Source organism: Dunckerocampus dactyliophorus, chromosome 5 (assembly GCF_027744805.1).
Source record: "Dunckerocampus dactyliophorus isolate RoL2022-P2 chromosome 5, RoL_Ddac_1.1, whole genome shotgun sequence".
NCBI classification, from domain to species: domain Eukaryota; kingdom Metazoa; phylum Chordata; class Actinopteri; order Syngnathiformes; family Syngnathidae; genus Dunckerocampus; species Dunckerocampus dactyliophorus.
This window is the reverse complement of record NC_072823.1, coordinates 25,028,271-25,049,922: the sequence shown is the minus strand read 5'-3', so window position 1 is coordinate 25,049,922 and position 21,652 is coordinate 25,028,271. Positions and strand designations below refer to the sequence as shown.

At 40.7% G+C, this 21,652-nt stretch overlaps 2 protein-coding genes across 4 annotated transcripts; both read right to left on the bottom strand.

Annotated features, from left to right (window-relative positions):
* Positions 1-4,805: 4,805 nt before the first annotated feature.
* Positions 4,806-7,068, bottom strand: LOC129181675 (uncharacterized). Its single transcript, XM_054777171.1, has 3 exons — positions 6,993-7,068; positions 6,829-6,922; positions 4,806-5,575 (listed from the first exon to the last, which is right to left on the bottom strand). The coding sequence occupies exons 1-3, from the start codon at positions 7,017-7,019 to the stop codon at positions 4,917-4,919; spliced, it is 780 nt and encodes a 259-aa protein (XP_054633146.1). The 5' UTR covers positions 7,020-7,068; the 3' UTR covers positions 4,806-4,916.
* A 204-nt stretch (positions 7,069-7,272) lies between these two features.
* LOC129181893 (DNA polymerase III subunit epsilon-like) lies at positions 7,273-20,989 on the bottom strand. Of its 3 annotated transcripts, none has more exons than XR_008570520.1 (5): positions 20,612-20,658; positions 18,356-18,834; positions 11,046-13,363; positions 10,301-10,346; positions 7,273-8,265 (listed from the first exon to the last, which is right to left on the bottom strand). XR_008570520.1 is itself a non-coding variant. In XM_054777641.1 (5 exons), the coding sequence occupies exons 4-5, from the start codon at positions 10,344-10,346 to the stop codon at positions 7,745-7,747; spliced, it is 567 nt and encodes a 188-aa protein (XP_054633616.1). In that variant the 5' UTR covers positions 11,046-13,363; positions 20,612-20,657; positions 20,942-20,989; the 3' UTR covers positions 7,273-7,744. The 3 variants fall into 3 exon arrangements, 2 of the variants coding, with proteins under 2 accessions (XP_054633616.1, XP_054633615.1); XM_054777641.1 differs by lacking the exon at positions 18,356-18,834 and adding an exon at positions 20,942-20,989 and having other exon boundaries at positions 20,612-20,657; XM_054777640.1 differs by lacking the exon at positions 20,612-20,658 and having other exon boundaries at positions 18,356-19,659.
* Between the last annotated feature and the right edge of the window lie 663 nt (positions 20,990-21,652).

The window sequence follows — 21,652 nt, the reverse complement described above, 5'->3', positions numbered from 1 at the left end:
TTCTTAATGATTGGTCGCACATCTGAGTACGCAATTAAATGATCTAAACTTAATATGTACTGAAGATCTGATATTGATGACACCTTAAAGGCTTTTTATCTAATATGTTTAAAGCCTGATTATAGAGTGACTAATGTTTTATCTGCTTGAGACCAAGAAGACATACAATAATTAATATGAGAGACAATCATTGAATTGAAATACATTTGTGCAGCGTCATAAGTAAGCATATTTCTAATGTGGCTGAAGACTGACAGATTATATTTAACAGTATTAAACCGTTTATTGACATGCTTTTTAAATCCAAATGTTGGCTCCAAAATAGCACCAAGATATTTGCGCTCCTTCATGTGTTCATGATGTCAACTTTGTGGTCTTTTACAAAAGGTTTTCCAGTTTTGGAAAACATTGCAAAAAACATTGCAACAGTTTTACTTATATTCAGTGTTAAAAAGGATGACGTAAGACATTCTCCAATATTGTCCATAACTTTAGTATGTAAGTTTGTTAGCTTCACTAACAGCATTCTTTCCATGGACATACATTGGTGTGAAAAAGTGTTTGCCCCCTTCCTGATTTCTTATTTTTTACATGCTGGTCACACTTAAAAGTTTCAGGTCATCAAAAAAAAATTCCAGGACTCCAGCGAACCAAAGTGAGAGCCATTATCCACAAATGGCGAAAACATGAAACGGTGGTGAACCTTCCCAGGAGTGGCTGGCCAACCAAAATTACCCCAAGAGCGCAGCGACGACTCATCCAAGAGGTCACAAAAGACACCACAACATCCAAAGACAGCAGGTCTCACTTGCCTCAGTTAAGGTCAGTGTTCATGACTCCACCATAGGAAATACACTGGGCAAAATGGCCTGCATGGCAGAGTTCCAAGACGAAAACCACTGCTGAACAAAAAGAACATTAAGGGCGGTCTCAATTTTACCAGAAAAAATCTTGATGATGCCCAACACTTCTGGGAAAATACTCTGTGGTATGATGAGACAAAAGTTGCACTTTTTGGAAGGTGTGTGTCCCATTGCATCTGGCGTACAAGTAAAGCAAACAAAGAACATCACAACAGTAAAATATGGTGGTGGTAGTGTGATGGTCTGGGGCTGCTTTGCTGCTTCAGGACCTGGAAGACTCACTGTGATAAATGGAACCATGAATTTTGCTGTCTACCAAAAAAATCCTGAAGGAGAAGGTCGGGTCATCTGTTCATGACCTCAAGCTGAAACCAACTTGGGTTCTGCAGCAGGACAATGATCCAAAACACACCAGCAAGTCCACCTCTGAATAGCTGAAGAAAAACAAATGAAGACTTTGGAGTGTCCTAGTCAAAGTCCTGACCTGAATCATATTGAGATGCTGTGGTATGACCTTAAAAAGGCAGTTTATGCTGGAACATTTTACAATGTGGCTGAATTACAACAATTCTGCAAAGATGAGTTGGGACAAAATTCCTCCACAGCGCTGTAAGAGACTCATTGCAAGTTATCACAAATGCTTGATTGCAGTTGTTGCTGCTAAGGGTGGCCCAACAAGTTATTACGTTTAGGGGGCAATCACTTTTTCACACACGGCCATGTAGGTTTGGATTTTTTTCCTCCCTAAGTAATACAAAGTCTCATTTAAAAAATGCATTTTGTGTTCAGTTGTGTTGTCATTGAGCCCTGTGGGACACCCATACTACAAGCTTTAGTTGTTGACAGCTTGTTGTTAATCTTTTCACATTGCACACGGTCACTAAGATATGATTTTATCCACTCAAGTGTACTGTGTACTCTCCTCAACTGATTTATTTGTGACATAAGTAATAGAAGTTACAAGAATGACTTGATGTTGTTTTGTCAGTGCATTATGAAGCCACCAAATATCTTTACTTTTGGAAGTAAAATTAACAGAATAAAATAATACAAATTAAATATCTTTATGAAATAGAAATCTGTCCTGCTCAACTTAAAACAGAATAATTTCAGTGCCCAGGTTGCAGGCATCTCCAACTTTCATCACTAATAGAGTCCTCAACTATTTGTTTTCTTACTGGCCGACAACATTTAAATTTTACACTGCTTTATTTACCAAGCACATCTCCACTGAAAGAATGTGGCCATTGTCGTAATGCTTTTTGTGATCATTTGTTATTATATAAAGGCATAAAGTATGAATTAAACAAAGTTTAAACCAATCATAAAGTTGAAGCAATATTCTTTGGCACTTGGGTGAGCTACTCAAAATCAGCCAGTAATATAGGAGACCCGGAGATAGTATCACCATCATAAGGCCGGACACACTATGTGTTTATGTTCATTAAACAACTACACACAAACAGTGTTAGATGACAAGACATAATTAGTATAATGACAACAAGATAGTAAAATTGTTCAGTGAGACCCCATGAACTTGTGTCTTCCCAATGGGACAAAAACAAGCTGTGAACTAACCGCATTGCTTGTTTGTTTTAAAAACAAAATGTCACTGTGGTAAAAAAAAGTCACATTTGGAGTCTGAAGACCAGAAGCTAGGCAGATAACTCTAGCTAGCTAGCTAGCTGCCGCCATTGTAAAGTACAGCCAGTGACAGACAGGCGAAGCGTGTAAACAAAGATGCAAGAATAGTCGAACGGCAATAGGTTTGGTAAGGGAGTGATCAAACACGCTGCCATCGATTGGTGTAGCCTGTGTCAAGCTCAATAGGAGACGTGTCATTTTATTGGACACCCTACATGACACAGCAGACATGTAGGATTTGCTGCATGACGATTGATTTTTGTGATCGGTTTTGAAAGGCAATTATCGGCCAGTCCCGTTTTTTTACGTAAATTTGCCGATTGATCAGTGGCCAATTAATCGGCAGGGTGATAATGACCGCCTTGACCAAAGTTGACAAGGGCGGAAGAGAAGGTCCTCCACCGTACCAGTTAAGCATGTATGAGAGCTGTCTCATTGATGAGGAAACAGGTTATAGTTCCTGTAGCCGAATCTATGAGTCTGTTTAGACTAAGTGGTTGTACTCTTTTGAGGCCAAAAGGGGGACTGAAGGGTTTCAATTATTAAAAACATGTATTCATTACATACATTCATATATAGAAGAGTTATAGGACTAGGTTGAGGTCAGTTTTGGGGTGAAGGATGTGGTGTGACTTGGCGAATAGCAATCACAACACAGGAAGTATAGCAGAAGAGTATAAAAGGGATGGATGGTATCCCTTGGTGTGTCATTTTACAGAGATCACTGATACCTGTATCGCTGTTTTCTGTGTGACATCCTGAGCTCAGAAAATAAAGTTTTGTGTGCACCAGATCGCCTCTTCACTGCCTCGACCCACTCCACGACCAGACCGAACGAGGGAGGGTGTCGGTCACTTCAGCATCCCTAGTCAGTAGTGATGAAATATCGATACCTCCGATACCAGAGCTTTATGCTTTAAGATCGATTCTCGAATCAAAATATTGATACTTTTGTAATTTGAGGTCATGTATATTCTTAACAGGACTAGAAACTAAATTATTAAAATCTTGAACTACTTTTTCTCCCACCTGAATAAATGCGGCACACTGCTCAGTCAGTCACTGCCAGTCTGTTGAAACCAGGGCCGATCATAAACACGAGTTTGTGTGAATTACTTTTCATTCTTACAGTAGATCTTAATAATTAATTCCGAACATATTACTGTTAAAGAGTGTGTCTGTATGCCAGAAACATTGAACTGCTTGTGGGAGTGCGCCCTTATTACTTGCCAAGGGAGTTTACTTCTGTGACCTTCATCGAAGTTTACGTCCCTCCCTCGGCGGACGAGGCTGCACGTGTGATACGATCCACACCACTGTTGCTAGGCAACAGGCCAAACACCTTTGGGTGTTTCCTTTCTGGGGTTTTTAATCATGCAACTTTGGACGCCGTTTTACCAACTTACCACCAACCCGGGCCAATAAAACTCTAGACCTACTGTATGCTAATTCAAAGGATGCATACCCCCCCCCCACACACACACACACACACAACCTGGTGCTACTAACACCTCAGTATGTTCCTGCTGTGAGGAGGCAGCCTGTCCCCACTAGGACTGTTAATAGGTGGAGTCAGGAGGCCAGGCAGGCTCTACAGGACTGCTTTGAAACCACCAACTGGGACATGCTCTGTCATTTATTCGCTTGTCATTGACAGCATCACAGACTGCATCATCGCAGAGTACTTCAACTGCTGTGAAGACACTCCCTGTCCGTTACTGTGGTCAGTAGTGTAGGGACACCGCAGCGGACTGTCTTGTCTCCATTCCTGTTCACTCTTTCCAGTACACACTATTTGTAATATAATAGTATTAAATTGTACTTTTATTTTATTATATTCATATTGCATTGCATTTAAAGTAAGAGTGTTTGTCTTTTTCTTCTGCGATTGAGATACTGTAACCAAGCAATTTCCCTTGTGGATCATAAATCCAGAATCCGTTGCTCATTTGTCATTGCATCACTGCAGAAACTAAATGATGTAATGTAATAACCTTCCTTCCCAGATCCTAAAACCAGCCAGGTTGTGGAACGCTGTCTCACCAACCATGCTTCCAGTGACTCCTAATATTTACTGTTTCAAGTCAGCAGTTAATGCACATTTTTTTAACGATATCATTAGTGAATGATATCCTGTTCGGCTTTTTGTGACGTGGATATTTATATATTCAATTTAAGGACCACTTTTCATCTATTTGATTGCACCCCCAGTCTTATAATCTGCTAATTTCAGAAAAATGTTCAATAGCAGAGACTATATTTCACTCTTTATTTGATAATAAAACGTCAGTTGAACAATGTATGTTTTTCTGAATAAGAGATGAGTTCAGAAAATGAAATTAAAACATCTGTGGACAACGAGCATAGCTAGATTGACAATAGTTTAAAAAAATGTAAATAATTCAAATATTAAGGCGTGTCTTGCTCCACAGCTTTGTCTTTCACTGGCTGTTCCATGTGCTGCCACAGGAGGCGCTGTCCTGGCAGTAGATGGATCCCTTTGGGAGTGCTGTCCACCTCCGGGGTGGTCTCCTTTGCAACACTCAGACTGAACAAGTGGCGGCTGACCACCTCGGGCGAGGGATGGAGCACGTGGTAGAGTGTCTGTAAGGCTCGAACGTCCTCCAAAGCATCATGGGCCTTGTAGTGCATGCCCAGCAGCTCCCTGACCAGGTGCTCCTGTTTGAAGCTCTGCAGGCCACACTCCTTCAGCACCTCCCGGGCCAGCGGCAGGGTGTCCACACACCCCGAGATGGACGATTCGAACAGGGCTCTGAGGTCCGTCTCGTCGAGCGCTCGGGCCAGCGGGCGGCAGTCGAAACGGCGGATGTTGTGTCCCACCAGAAGAGGGCGTCCGAGCTCTTGGAGGAACGTGATGAAGGACACCAGCACCTCCCGCAAGGTCTTAGTGGGGACCGGCCGTCGGTGGAGGTAGAGCTTCTGTCGGCGTACCCTGAAGCCTGTCACCCTTGCGGCGCCCGGCTCCATTGGACAGCGAGGAACCGTGTACAGGTTCAGACAGCGAACGCCGCTCACCGCAGCCAACTGGACCATCTCACACTTCTTGCCTGATGACAAACACACACAACTTCACAGGACCGTTGTCATGTATTCATGTATGACAGGAGATCCTCGCTATATGCGGGGGTTACAATCTGAGACCCCCAGCAAATGGCAAAATATCTTAAAGAATGGCCACACGCATAAAAAGCACTTAGCATTATAAACATGTACTGTGTGCTGTATTGTTTTGCTGTACATGCTATGGACTGATGTTTACTGTACATGCTCAACTGTATTTTTCTTAAGGTTTAAAGATAAATTTGAATTATTCCTGAATCGAAAAACACCTCTGGACTAAAATACACCTTCTTGACACATGCCCTTCACAAAGTTTAGCGTAGAGGTTAAGCACCTACAACACCCACACACACTGTTGATGCAATGACACTCCGAATTCACCAAAATAATTCGCAGTGTGTGTTTGAGTGGAATCTAAATATTGATATTATCAATACCAGGGTAGTAGCAGTATCACATAGATACTCCGTGATGAAAATGATATTTTTCAGTTGACTTCTGTTTCTTTTTTGTTGTTGTGTTGCTCAGATATATTTTTACAAAGTCAGGGAATACATTTTTGGACACTGGAGGGCTTTGGGGACAGTCAATAGTTTCTGCTTATGTTGACTGATTTTGCACTACTGTTTTTTTGCTCGAACAATTGTAACAAAATTGATTTTTTTGTTATTACGTTCTTTATATCGTTGTATTGTTTATTTACATATTAAATTTGATAAAAAAAATACTTCCCTAAAATCTGTCCTTTTTTATACTAACTATCATCATAATCAACAAAATAAAAGCAAAAATCACAAAATCATTCAATGACATTGAAACACTGGCAAACTGCACTATCACACACCTCTGCTTTCCTTTCTGCCAAATAGGGGCGCTGTTCTGCCGGGGGCAGCTTTTTTCCAACAGTACTGTAGTTTAAAGGTAAACCGCATTATAAGCTATACAACACACGGTGTGTGGTAAAATTTTACTGGAGCAGATGGCCCCGTGCAACATCACATAGGATATGTACGATAATGTCGTAAAAAATGTAAATTTTAAGCTTCTGGTACTATAATGTCAATTCCCATCTAGCACCACTGGATGGACCAGTCAACCTTGTTCCTATGAACAAGGGTAGGATAACAAGGATACGATACAAATGTTTATTGAAAGAAACTTGACACGTATTACGTGTTTTATGGCTCACAATAAGATTTTTTCCAATAACATTTCCAAAAAAAGCAAATATAAAACTTACCGAGTCCATTTGTCTCCAAGTCGAAGAAAACCAGCGACTGCTGAGACAGGTCTGCTTCCGACGTCTGCATTGCGCTTTCAACTCGTCCCCAAAGCTTAAACCCAAACGTTTAAAAGTTGCAACTGGAGTAAACGAGAAAGTAAAAGCCAATCCCATAAACGCACCTTGTACTTGGCAGCTGTTTGGAGCATAACAGCGACAAAACTGCACTTCTTCTTGTTGTATGGTGCGTAAAACAAATTGTCCGCCACCATTTAAAATACCGAATTACCATACGTTCTTCTTCGTGGGTGTTATTTGCAGTTGACTACAAGTTGTTCGCCCTCAAGCGGTAGCCGAGTGAAGTTCACTCTGCAGCTCATAAACGGCGTCAGAATAATGTTCTTGGCATATTTTTTCCGTGTTTGCTTGCTAAAATACAAAAGACAGACGTTCATAGCATAATAATTATGACACTTTAATGAAAATATATCTTTTAAATGATAATTTTAAATGAATCACCACAATTGGACTGCAGGGGAAAGAAAATTTGCTGTGATACTGACTGCACAATGACATTTATTTGTGTGCATTTGTGTTTAAAAAAAAAAGTAAGTTCTCTTAGCAAAGTTGAGGTGTAATGATGAATAGTGCAGACATTGTGTAACATGCAGCACAAGTGCTATTTATTCACTTTTACCCAAGTCTGCACCAAAATTTAGTGGTTTCTCTACCACAGCAGCACTCTTAAAACATTGGCTCCTTGGTGGAGGTAACAATACATGTGCGTAGAAAAGGACTTCATGTTAATAGTGGTAATTAGTAAAAACCATGATGAATATGAAAATGACTTTCCATACTGCAATAAATCTGATAACAGAAGTAAATTTTAAAAAAATAGTTTCACAGGTGGGCTATATGGCTTCCTGTCTTTTCTCTATATCAAGGACTTCCACACAGCATTCCTGCCCGGCTGCCATTTATAAAAGAGCTCCTGCAGCATTTTGGCATCTTCCAGAGCATTGTGGGCATTGTAGGTCTTGTCCAGGAAGCGCTGCACCAGGTACTTTTGAGAGTAGCTGTAAAATCGTGGGAAGAGCCTCTTACTTAGCAGGAAGGTGTCCAGAAAATTGGAGACCACACTCTGGAACTCCTCCAGGAGGGAGAACTCCTGCAGCACCCTGTTGAGCACGGGGGCATCAAAGCGATCAGCGTTGTGGGCCGCCAAGTACACGGTCCCAGAGAAGGACCGCAGAAAAGTGATGAGAGAGGTGAGAGCGTTGCGGAGTGGGACGGTGGGCATTATGTCACCGTGTAGGAACAGAGTGCCATCCACCACAGAGAACCCCGTGATGCTGCTGGCCTCGTTGGTGATGTTGCAGCGGGGAACAGTGTAGACATTGAAGACCCTCTCGCCGCAAACGGCTGATATCTGGATGATGTCACACGCTTGGGTGTCTGCCGGGAGTCCAAAAATACGCCAGTTAGCTTCGTTCAAAACTTGAAAACACAATTAAAAAAACACTAAATTGATAGAGAAGATTGTTTTTAGCTTTCCTCTTTAACTTTGAATTCAGTTTACATGAATTCATAGCAGTGAACACCCATTCAGCAACAGGAAGTGGAAAAAAAGATGTCACTGTATTATTTTACTTTGTTGACGATCACACAAGCTGCCAGCAAAGACAAAGCTCACTGACTGAACTTCTATGAAGTCCAAACCAAAACATTGGCGAGCACATCAAGGTTGTTTCACAGCAAGAGTCTAAACAACAACAGGGTTGAACACCACGTGCACTCACTGTGGCACCACCACAAAAGGTCAACAGTGAAAAGAAGAATGCGTGATGTAAGATACACGAACAACACCTAATATTGAAAGTCAAAAGAAAAATCAGTTTCCAGTACGTATGTATATCATATATATCATATATTTATGTATATCAGTCATGTGCGGTCAGAGGAGGCAGAATAATAACAATAAATATTAATATTAATATATAGAGAGGAAAAACCTGCTGTTTTCTTGGCAGCAGGACCAGCTGGAGAGCAGCAAGTCAAATGACTGAATGAATGGATGAATTTGACTTCCAAGATGGAGGATAATATAACCAAGCTGACCAGAAGCTGAGCACACTTTTACAACAAGTACCATAATTTTCCATGGAGAAAGAATATGGTTCAAGTACTTCATATACAAAGAAAATTTAAGACCACAAATGTTTTCCAGTTAATAAAAAAATAAAACATGGGATTAAGAAGTAATGCAAAACATTTTTTTTAACAAAAGGGTAGTATTCTCTTTTTTTTCTTGTTATCTATGTTTTAAACAACTGCAAAGGAGTCAATGACTCACCAGCAATGAACCTCACAGCACGTCACTGATATAGAGGTATATAGACAGTGTATGTAAACTATATAATGCAATGGAATGGAATGGAATATAATATAAATTGTTCAAATCTTCGATGGGCATCTCTGTGTGGAATTTGCATGTTCTCCCCGTGCATGTGTGGGTTTTCTCCAGGTACTCCGGTTTCCTCCCACATTCCAAAAACATGCATGTTAGGTTAATTGGTGACTCTAAATTGTCCATAGGTATGAATGTGAGTGTGAATGGTTGTTTTTCTATATGTGCCCTGCGATTGGCTAGTGACCAGCCCAGGGTGTACCCCGTCTGTCGCCCGAAGTCAGCTGGGATAGGCTACAGCATACCCTCGCGACCCTAGTGAGGATAAGCGGCATAGAAAATGGATGGATAATATAATATCATGAACCGAGCGCCTATAATATCATGTAATGTAATGTAATATAATATAATATAGAGCTGCACATACTGTAATTTCATCTGATTGTGGTGCCTTCTGAAAATGTAACAGGATTGGCTAATATTTGGGGTGTCATGTGACTGGCTCACACTTGGATGAAGGCCATTGTGGAGTTTTTGACTCCTGACAGGAAATGAAAGTGGAACAAACATGATTGTGCGTCCCTGCTAGAGTGGACTGATAAAAAAAACACACACACGAACAAAACAGTAAAACAATACAAAACCCAAATTGTCCAATTCTACATCAACCTTCGGCCACAACTTGAGTGCATGTGAGCCTTATTAGCCTCACTTTAAAAAAACAGGAAATGAAAAAAAAAACCTGCCATTTTGTTATTTCCCTTAATGTGACCGCGTGATGAAGACGTTAAAAGTTTCATGCAGATCGTAAAAGTAAAGCAGTAAATACACAAAGACTATTATTACAATAGTTTCCAATTATTCCATAACAATGTTGTACAACAATCATAAGTCATGAGTTAACTAAAATAAAAAATGTACACCATCATAAACATATATAATGTTTGAGAATGATGATGATTATTATTTATTGATATTTTTATATTTTCTAATGTGTATATTAAATACAATGATGATTTTAAGTGGACAAGTGGAAAAGCAGCAGCATATGAGGACTTTATGATGACACTATCAGTCTCTTACCCAAACCAGTTGTCTCCAGATCAAAGAAAACCACCGTGTAAGACATCTGCACAAACACACAACCAAAAACTGTCAGAACGAACTGTATTTGCACAAACACACAAATCATTTAGCAAATATTGTGTAACACACCCACACAAATAATACAAAATAAAAAACACAAATTATAATATATATATATATATATATATATATATATATATATATATAAACAAATACAAAAAACACAAATACAAAAATAAACATCCACTCAAAGACAAAGATAATAAAAAACAAAATAAAAATACACAAACGAAAAAAAAACAAATTTAAAACAAATCCTCTTCAACAAGACATATGCACAAACACAAAAAATGAAGTCGATTTAAATAAAATAAAAACTAAACTAGTAAATCTAAATTTAAAAAACGCACAAATAAAAAAACCCCACAAAAAATAAGAAAACACTGTGTAATTAAACATGTGCACAAACACACAAATAACAAAAAAAACACACATAATAATTTATAACAAAAATAACGCAGTGCAAGAAGACATTTGCACAAATACGTGAATAATAACAAATACAAGTATTAAAAACCCAAATAAAAAAAGAAAACCCTGAAAGACATCCACACAAACACACAATAATGAAAAACACACCATGTAAAGAGGACATAATGATATCAAGTGTTGCTATCACACATGAAAAAGAATATATACAATTTATAAAAGTAGACGCAAATGCGTAAAAGTGTGTACTCACCGTCAAGTCTTTGCGCTGACACTCTCAAGTCGATGTGAAGTCCGAACTTTTATAACCCAACACTCGACCTGCTCAGAAGTTAACTTTCACTTGTGTGGAAGAGAATGTGTCAGAATGTGTGGTTACACATCCGCACTCGCCTGTTGTTTTCCTCTTTCCACAGGATTCTTCTCCGTTATTCCGTGGTTAGTTTCGCTTTTGTCGCGCTGACCGATGGGAAATGAAGTCATTGGCTCTGTGGCGCAGCTGCATTTTATCCACCACACCACACAGCATTTGGTTGACGTTTACATAACCTTCATTTATCTAATAAACACATCAAATATATGTCATTACACTCATTTTCAACAAAATAAAACAAATAGAATTTTATTTTAGCGGAAGAAGGGGTTGTCCTTCTTGATTTAAGAGTTGCCGCCAGAGCCATCCAAATATCGATTAATCGATAGCAAGGGCGTACTCAGTATGGAATCGAAACCAGTGTGATTAGTCACAGAAGAAAGGAACTTGCAGTGTACCGTGCTAGCCACCATCAATAATACTCTAAATGCACACTTTTCAGCAAAAACAAAACCATAAAATGAAAGTCTTGATGTCGTAACACTGTGATCACGAGGTAACACTTTTGTCTCCTCCCATTGTTTCGTCCAGAGTGCACGCAAGAACGTGAATATTTTGGGGGGGAGGCGGAGAGAAAAGGAAAGGAAAAACAGTATATGAGATGGAACAAGGAAAGGAAGCAAAAAAAACAGGGGTGGAGGAGGTGAAATGAAAGGAAAATGGGAAAGCGCAGGAATAAAACTGAAGGCTTATTTTGACTCATGTGAAAGCGAGGAGCGCCTCACAGGGACGAGTGGTTCGAACAATGTGAAAAATGTGCTAATATAGTTTTCCACCAGCAGAGGGCGACAGATAAGCAATAATCTGTTGACTGGGAGGTAGGAGGAAAGCCGACATGGTACGAGTGGGGGCCAAATCAAGGCTAGGATTGAGCTAAGGGGAGTTCAGCACAAAAAATGAAAATAAATAATACGTAAATAAACACAAAGAAAACCAATAAATGAATATTCTTATCAGTATTTGCTGTACGTATGCTTACACTCAAAGCCCTCATTGCTCATAACAACACTTAACAGTGATTCAAATGCTCTGCTGCTATTAAAAAGACTTTCAGTTCATTTGGAGCTGCTGATGCATACTGAAGGGTTTCAATTAATAAAAACATGTATTCATTAGATATATTCATATATAGAACAGTTATATGACTAGGCTGAGGTCAGTTTTGGGATGTGGTGTGACTTGGCGAATAGCAACCAGAAGACAGGATGTACTTTAAGATATTAAAAGCAGCAAAAAGCCATGATGACCTGCATCTCAGTAAAAACATCCCTTCAGCTGTATGATAACGTAATAACGTGTATAACCAGACAACACAGGAAGTATAGCAGAAGAGTATAAAAGGGATGGATGGTATCCCTTGATCAGTGTTGGTATCCCAGAGATCAGTGTTACCTGTATCGCTGTTTTCTGTGTGACATCCTGAGCTCAGAAAATAAAGTTTTGCGTGCACCAGATCGCCTCTTCACTGCCTCTACTCACTCCACGACCAGACAGAACGAGGAAGGGTGTCGGTCACTTCAATACAAATACATATACTTTGTTGATAAATTACATTAAATATGGGCATATTTCAGACGGCATATTGCAGACATAGTCACAAATTGCCTATTTTTCCAATAAATCTGCAGTAGTAGTAGTAAAATTCATAGGTGGGCTGTATGTCTTTCTGCCTTTTTTCTATATCAAGCAATTCAACACTGCATTCCTGTCAGGCTGCCATTTGTGAAAGAGCTCCTGTAGCATCCTGGCGTCTTCCTGGGCGTTGTGGGCGTTGTAGCTCCTGCCCAGGAAGAAGCTCACCAAGTTCCCAAGGGAGTAGCTGTACATTTTTGGGAAGAGCATTTTACTCAGCAGCAAGGTGTCCACAAAACCGGAGACCACCCTCTGGAACTCCTCCAGGAGGGAAAACTCCCGCAGCACCCTGATAAGCACGGGGGTGTCGAAGCGATCTGTGTTGTGGGCCGCCAGGTAGACAGGCCCACAGAAAGAGCGCAGGAAGTGGATGAGAGAGGTGAGAGCGTTTCCGAGTGGTACGGTGAGCATAACGTGTCCCCGGAGGAACAGAGCGCCGTCCACCACGGAGAACCCCGTGATCTTGCTGGCCCCCTCGGTGATGTCACAGCGGGGGATGGTGTAGGCGTTGAAGACCCTCTGGCCCCAGACGGCTGATATCTGGATGATGTCACACACTTGGGTGTCTGCCGGGAGTCCAAAAACACGCTTGTTAGCTTCACTGTGATCTTACTGTATCATGTTATGTTGTTTTATCACGGTTTATTACTTGCTAAGATACATCACATGGTTACACTCGTACAATTCATCGTACCCGACAAAGAGAAGAAGCTTTAGTGTCATTGCAAGGGGTTACAATGAAATTTTGTAGCACTAGCATGTTCTAGTCATAAATTGAAAATGTATAATGTGATTTTAAAAAAGAACAATAAATAGTAATAATTGGTGCAGAAAATGTAAAATACTTCCAACAGACGGAGGGTGGGGCGCTTGGGGGCGGGGGAGTATTGAGGTTCGTCCAGCAGTCTCTTCACAGTCATGGGGAAGAAGCTGTGTTTCAGTCTGTTGGTGTGGGTCGATGTGTGCATTGGACAAAGTCATAATTAATCAGCATAAACATGCAAAAGCTGCGGGCTTTTAACAGCATTTTATTTTCCAATAAAATAACAGCCCTTATTTCCAAATTGATATGCATTTACATATAATTCGATAAACATTTTTTTAATCATTGTTTCTCCACGCCCTGTTCGGCGCACCCACAGATCTACAGCAAATATTGGAGTAATTGCTGGGTTTCATGTGACGTCACACCCGGCTATTGTCAGCCCCGCCTTAAAAAAATGGGGAACAAATAAGCGTATTCATAACTAGAAGTCATGTAAAATCAAAGAAAAATACTGCATGCACGTGCCATTCTCGCATGTGGAAATGGTTTCAATATGGATTTCGGAAAACGCTATTACTATAAGACAGTAAACACAGTTCAGTTTAAAGTAAGCAACAAGAAGTGCAATTTATCCTAAAACTGAAGTTTAAACATTGTTGGCCCCAAAATTGTGCGAAAAATCCATCTGAAAACTGCCTATGGATCTCACACTTTGCCAAACAGTGCAGCAAAATGATGATGATTTGGTGTAACAAAGCAAATAACCTTGTTAGAAGCATTATTTACATTATGTTTGATGCTGAGAAAACCCTTTCACTGCTTTTTGATCGTCTTGTTTTGAACTATTTTATGTCGTCATACATCACACTATGGACACTCACACAATTGGAGCAGATCATTTCAACGACATGCACCGTTTTTCGCTTTAATCTCCAAAATATCGTACAAACATACCGAGTGTGTATGTGGCTGCATCTTATGCTTGCCTCCGTCATCTCACCGGAAGTGATATGAACCGCCTCTAAGTCATGTGGTTGAAATCCAGCAATAAATAATTGTGCACAACAGTCATAACATGACACGTTATGACTGCTGATGCCAAATGATGTGATTTCATTTGTGAGGTGTATATGATGCCACCAAAGAGCCCTTCCAGAAGCTAGGGACAGAAACAGGGTGGTTAGAGGAGACAGTTGATATTTATTGTTCAAGTATTAATCAGTAATACAATGAAAATGAGAAGAAATGTAAATATTTACTTTGCGAGTAAATTTCGGTGTTCACTCCTTAAATTTTCTGCTTGCGCTCCTACAGTTTTAAGTTAGGGGCCACTGTGCTCCGAGAAAGAATAGTCTGGAGCCCCTGTTTGTCTGTGTTGTTATTTCTTCATTTATTTTCTGTGCTGCTTAATCGTGAGATTGCGAGAGGCTGGACTGGTTGCTAATCGCAGAGCGCATATAGACAACCATTCACACTCACATTCATACCCAGGGACAATCCGGAGTCTCCAATCGACCCAACGTGCGCGTTTTTTTGGAATGTGGGCGGAAAACCCAGAGAAAACCCACACCGGGGAAAAAATGCAAACTCCACACAGATGCCCAACAGAGACTACAACCCAGATCTTGCAAATCTCCTGACTGTGTGACCAACACGCTAACCACCAGGCCACCGTGCAGCAATTATTTATTGCGTAGAGTGGAATGCATGTCTTGATGTTGTTGACATCCACATCTGCCCCCTTTGATTGCAGAAAGTTATCCACTTGTTGCTCTGCTGAAGCTACATCCATTTAATGTTGTTCTTCTGTTCTGTTCTCAGCCGCCCTGGCAGTGTGAGAGTCCAGTCACAATCACAGCGTTCGTGTGTGTGCACTTCATTTGCTCCATTGTTTGTTCCTTCGCTTTATCCTTTCTTGAGAGTTTGACAGGGCGCTGTGATTTCTTCCCTTCTTGTTCGTTTCCTCACATTTCGCTGTTTCTGGGGACTCATTCTAGGCCTGAAGATGTTTTTTGTGCTCCGCCCATTGCGTTGCTAGGCAATCACTGTTTTGTTTTGTTTTTATTCATCTTTTTAGTCATTAAAAAAAAAAAAATCAGCACAACGTATAGAGTAAATACAGTAATAGAACACAGCAACACAGATGACCAGCAGCACAACGCCTGGGGGAAAAACAGCCAAGACAGCTGCTAATTTAAACAACACACCGTTGTAAACAAACTAAATTGGACCAAATAAATAAATACATAAATAAGCTTCTTTTGCTATCTCTTTCTGTGTTTTTCTCACCTTGTGGAGGGAGTCAATGAGCGTTTTCTGCACAACTGTCAGATCAGCAGTCTTCCTCATGTCGGAACTTTTTTGAGCCAACCTAAGACAGACTTTTTAAAGGCTCAGGACCCTTTTGCAGGTGTTTTGGATTATTTGCCTGATTAGAATTTGACTCCTTGAACCTACAACAGTGAATCTTTTCACAGTAGTCTAATTTTCTGAGTTTGTGGTTTTAATGAGCTGAAAATCTTAATCAGCAAAGGTACAACAAGGAACTGCTTGAGATATGTCAATGTGCGTGTAATGGCTCACTACAATTTGTTGGTTTCATCTTTTATGTTAAATTGCCAAAATAGAACAACTTTTACTTGATATTCACATTTTTCGTGAAGTACCTGTATATACCCCTTGAGCTGCTTTAAATGAGAAAGTACCGCTTCCCTTTTAAGCGCTCCGTTTACTCCCCTGACATTCCACAACACAAACCTGCAGCCCCGGCTCTGAGGTGCTAGGCATTATTTACCCTTTGTCGGTTGATGATGGGACGATCAGCTCCTTAGTTTGGTGACGGTGGAAGCATACGACCTCTGGTCTGGGCCTGGTCCAGCTCGGGTGGTGTTAGCAGCAGCTGTTCACTGAAAATCTCCACGAGGACCTTGGAGAAGTGTGTTGTGGGCCAAAGCCCGTCCACTGATTCCAGCAGACCCACAATTGGATGTTATTACTCCGGCTTCGCCCCTCCAGCTCCATATTTTTTTATTTAAGCTGAGCACATGTCGCCAATAGCAAGGAGCATAGCGCCTCCAAGGCCTGAATATGTTGATCAGCTAAGTTGAAATTGGTCTCCAAACTCAAAATCCTCTCACTGAAGACAGCCATCGTGGAATGCACTCTATCCAATTTGGCTTCAAGGGAGGTGAACGCCGACTTGAACTCTGCCAACATGGTCTAACGGTGTCCCCTCCAGAAGGTTGGTCAGAGTATGCATGCTAACCTGGTAAGCCGCATGAGATGGGCCGGCTTTTTTCATGCCTTTCTCTCTCGTCGTCCTAGTTCCGGAGGCCAAAGGGTATCTTATGGTTAATATTCACTATTACAACCAAGAAAGTCAGGGTATGAGTTATAAAAAGTGGCGTTTTGTCAGGTTAATGCGGGAGAGCGCCGCGTGCACGTTTACTCCATTCGCCTCTCCACAAGTCTGGCAATCTGCATTTCTTTGGATGTTGTTGTGGGGTCTTTTGTGACTCTTGGATGAGCTGTTGCTATGCCCTTGGGGTATTTTTGGTTGGTCGGCCACTCATGGGAAGGTTCACCACTGTTCCATGTTTTCGCCATTTGTGGACAATGGCTCTCGCTGTGGTTCGCTGGGATCCCAAAGCTTTAGAAATGGCTTTATAACCTTTTCCAGGCTGATAGATCTCAATGAATCTAATTTAAGTAAAGTTTTTGGGTGGGGGCAATTTTCACACAGGGCCATGTAGCTTTGAATTTTTTTTCCTCCCTTAATAATAAAAAGTTTCATTTAAAACTGCATTTTGTGTTTAGCTGTGTTGTCATTGACTAATATTTAAATTGGTTTGACGATCTGAAACATTTAAGTGTGACAAACATGCAAAAAAAAAAAGAAATCACAAAGGGGGCAAACACTTTTTCACACCACTGTATTTTGTTGGAAACACATTTGTCCAGCAGATACAAACATATGTTAGTCAAAAACAAACAAAGCAGCAGCACACGGAGGTGAGACACAGTGCGGCCCTGTGTTGTTTAGATACCTCTGAAATAACGAAGGTCTTCTCTTTAGGCCGTAAAATTGGGAGGTCTTTCACCCTTGTCTTGGTACGATCCATAGCCTTTGTCTTTTGTTTGCTTTGTTATTGTTTGTTACGTCGTGTTGTCTCTGGCAGCAAACGCTGTGTGCTGGGCAATGCTGCCCACAATGCACTGCGTAATCACGTGCAAGTATTGCGAGGTTTTGACTTGGTCAGTTTAAACCCCAGTTACTTTGGTGGTGCAAAACCCTTGCTCCTCGTGTATAAAGCAGGCGCACCTCCCTACCCAACTACTCCGTTTAAAGGGTTAGATCTCTCCCGTTGAGGGATGAGATCTCTAAGTCAGGGGCGGGGGGCACTCACCCAGGTATTCACAGCTTTACTTGTGCAAAAGAGGCCCCGCTGCATCCGGACCACGTACAACCAGAATAACCGCTTTTGGTTATACGTGACACCGGACGCTCTCCTTCACGACTGCTTTCCCTCTAATTGGTTTGTTGCTACTGGAACGGACCTGGGATAATTTACTGATCTATTAGCGATCAGAGGGACCTGTGTTCATGTACAATTATACCGGAACAACCTCAAAGGAATTATTCTTTATCATACTGAATACTCTTTTATATAACAGAAGATACTGGGTGACAACTCTTAGATGGCTACAAGAGAAGAAAGTTTACGAAAAGTTTGCGAGGGCAGTAAGTAGTTCAAGACATCAAAATTAGGGATAAAAGTCTTAAACAACTAACCTCTATGAGCTCCACTCACACAAGTCTAGATAGAAGGAAGCGTTAAGCCGTAGGCTAATATCTCCATCCTACACCAATTAAGATGCCAGATGTTAGGGTAAAAAGTCCAGTAAGAAATTGTTCACTGCTTGGGGAAGATTCTAGTCCAGGCGGGATGAACGGCGAGTGATCAGATCCCTGGAGGTTCTGGTGGCTCTAAGCAGCACCCGAGAGTGGCAGGGAAGAGGATTGCTGTGGTAGATGGCTCCGTGTTCCTCCTGGCGCCGCTCTTCTCTTCTCTTCTCTTCTCTAGGCAGCGCCACAGAAAGTATCTTTAGCCGGTGTGTCATGCTCATCTGAATCTTCTCCCAGTTGCGTGGTAGATGAAGTCGTGGTAGTGTCCAATATTGCTCTCAGCAGTCCAGAGCATTGTAGCAGGCCTTCTAGCAGCTACTATGAACCAGCTTAGGCATGAGCTCGGGAACCAGCACGGCAACCAACTGTGATTGTTGAAAGCAGCCCTCTGTTATACTGTACATTCAGTGGGGGAGTGTCCCTCTGGAAACAATAAGTCCATCCCAGGGGCATGTGTTTCCAGAATTCTCCAGCCCATTCCATCCCATGTGACTTCCTGCCCAACCTTCCCGTGTCCTTACATAACTCAGAGCGTCATCTTATCCTTAAGATGACCCCTACCCGGTGTCCTTATAAAGACATCCCGGTCCTTGTCACTGTGAACTGCAGTGACATAGTTTTTGCCGTTACTGTGACTCACAACAACCTTTCTGGCAACCCTAATTACCCCATTAGCAGGGAGCTCACATTGGCCTGGTCCTGACGCATAACCTAGAATTATCTTGTTATTTAACTCTCCAAGACATACACCGACATCTTCACATTTCATTTGTTATACATAAAGACGTTAGACATCAACCAGTTGTTTTACATTGACATCCATATGACCATAGGACTATTAGCTTCTATAAAACCAAGTTTCACAATATTGCTGATTGCAAGTGTGTGAGCTTTGCGATAGTTTATGCAAGAGTCCCTAATGTTGTGTAGTGCAATCGTGAATAACTTATAACTAACTTATGTGTTGTATGATTACATATACTGAAAGCGATAATATACTGAGCATGCTAGACTGTCACAAGTGCCAATTCTTATTTGATTATATGTCATTTCCGCTATGTCTACTTCTGGGGGACAGTTCCATGTACTACTACTTTAACACAATTTGGAGACACTTAGTGGTCAAATTGGGTGTTGTACCTAGGTCACTCGGGGGGGGGGTATGGTGAAAGTGGCTCCACATACCCAGGCTTTGTGCGCAAGATGCAACTCGACAAAACCAAACATCAGCAGTCAGACTTAATTGGTGCCGTGACGGTGGTTATCAAATTACTTGGTCAAGTCCGGTTTTCGGCTTTGTGCTAAGTGCGCGTTCACACGAAAGGGGGCGCTTGACGTCATATTATTCTACTTCTGCTGAAACGTGAAGCGATCTCAGCCAGTGTATTTGACAAAAAATGAGGATGTAATTATTATGGATCGTTATGAGGAGTTCCCAAAAGATTATAACTGCTAAAAGCAACACTGTCGCCGCCAATACAGCGAGGGAGGACTGCTGGCATGCCAGCGTGCAGCGTGTGAATGTGCAAGTTAACACTGATTATAAAAAACTACTAATCTTTTCGTTTATCAACACTCAACAGTGTACAACTTTGACATATTAACACTTATCCATTTAAAAAATGAATACATTGGAGCAACAACTTTCGCTTTTGATATCATAAATTGATTACATATTTTAATCTGCTGTATCTCGTTGTGACCACTAGATAGCAGTATTTTGCGTGTGACGTGTTTTGTGGCGAGTTTTTAATTTTTTTTTTCCTTTTAAAATGTGTTTTAATGCTGTTGATTGATGCCTCAGAATGTTTATTCCTCCAGCAAATATTGTAATATAAGAAGACTAGCAGGCTCAGTACTCACGCAAGGACTCTTATGACATTTACATCTGCTAACATTAATTATTAATATTTCATATTGCATTTTATTCTGGTGCTCGCGTGAGCATATCAAAAAATCATCAAATCAACATTAAAAATTAAAAAAAGCAAACTACAAATATTCAATGCAAAAATGTGTTTGAAATGTTTTAAATGTATAAATTAAAAAATGCAGTTATGGCAATAATTTTTCGAATGTGTATATTAAATACAATATTTTAAGTCAACAATGGAAAAAAAGCTACACATCAAAGTCTCTTACCCAATCCAGTTGTCTCCAAATCAAAAAAAGCCATAGTGTAAGACATCTGCACAAACACACATAATGAAAAAGACTGTCAGAAAATATTTGCACAAACACACAAGTCATTTAAAAAAAACACTGTACGGATGCATCCGCACAATCACACAAACAATAAACACACAAATAATAATAAACAAATAATGAAAATACACAAATAAAAAAATGCACAAATTTAAAGAAACACTGTAACAAGACATCTGCAAACAATTTTTAAAAAAGAACAACAAAAAACAACACAAATAACACAGCAAAAGAAGTAAAGGTAAAGGTAACAGCAGGCGTGTTCACCGTAAAGTCTTTGCACTGACAACTCTCAACTGACGTGAACTCCGAACTTTGAAAAGCCCAAACTGCACCAGCAGGAAAAAGGGGCAGAGTGTTTGGCTGGCTACACATGCGCACACGCTTGTTGTTCTCTTTCAACGGGACTCTTCTACCATAGTCGGTTCATTTGGCTTTGTCGCGGCGACCGATGGGGAATAAAATTATTTACTGCTCTTGGCGCAGCTTATTTCAGCCACCGCCATGGACACAATATTAGGTACACGGCTACAGTCGAATGACGCCGCCGACAAAGGCTGACGTTTATATAAAACTTCCTGTTGTCTAAGCAACACACGGAAGCACGCCACTACAATGACTTTCAATAAAACAACACAAATAAATACCAATTTATTGTGTATTAGCGGAAGAAGCGGTTGTTCTTGATTAAAAAGTAGGCGTGGATTGATCCAAATGTCGATATTTCCCCCAAGCATACTTTACAGCACCACTTTGTAAATAGTTGTAAACATTACATGTTTAATAAGTTGTTGTCATTTCATGTATGTGTGTCTGTTAAGTAATGCTGTATATGTACCGAGGCGAACCTACCATTAACGCAAAGTAGGCAGTTGCCTCTATAATATACTAACCAAATAACAGAACAAAAAAGAAAGCCATCTGAAAGCTAAATTCATATTACCAACACCCCTCTCCCCCACACTGTAATGGACTGAT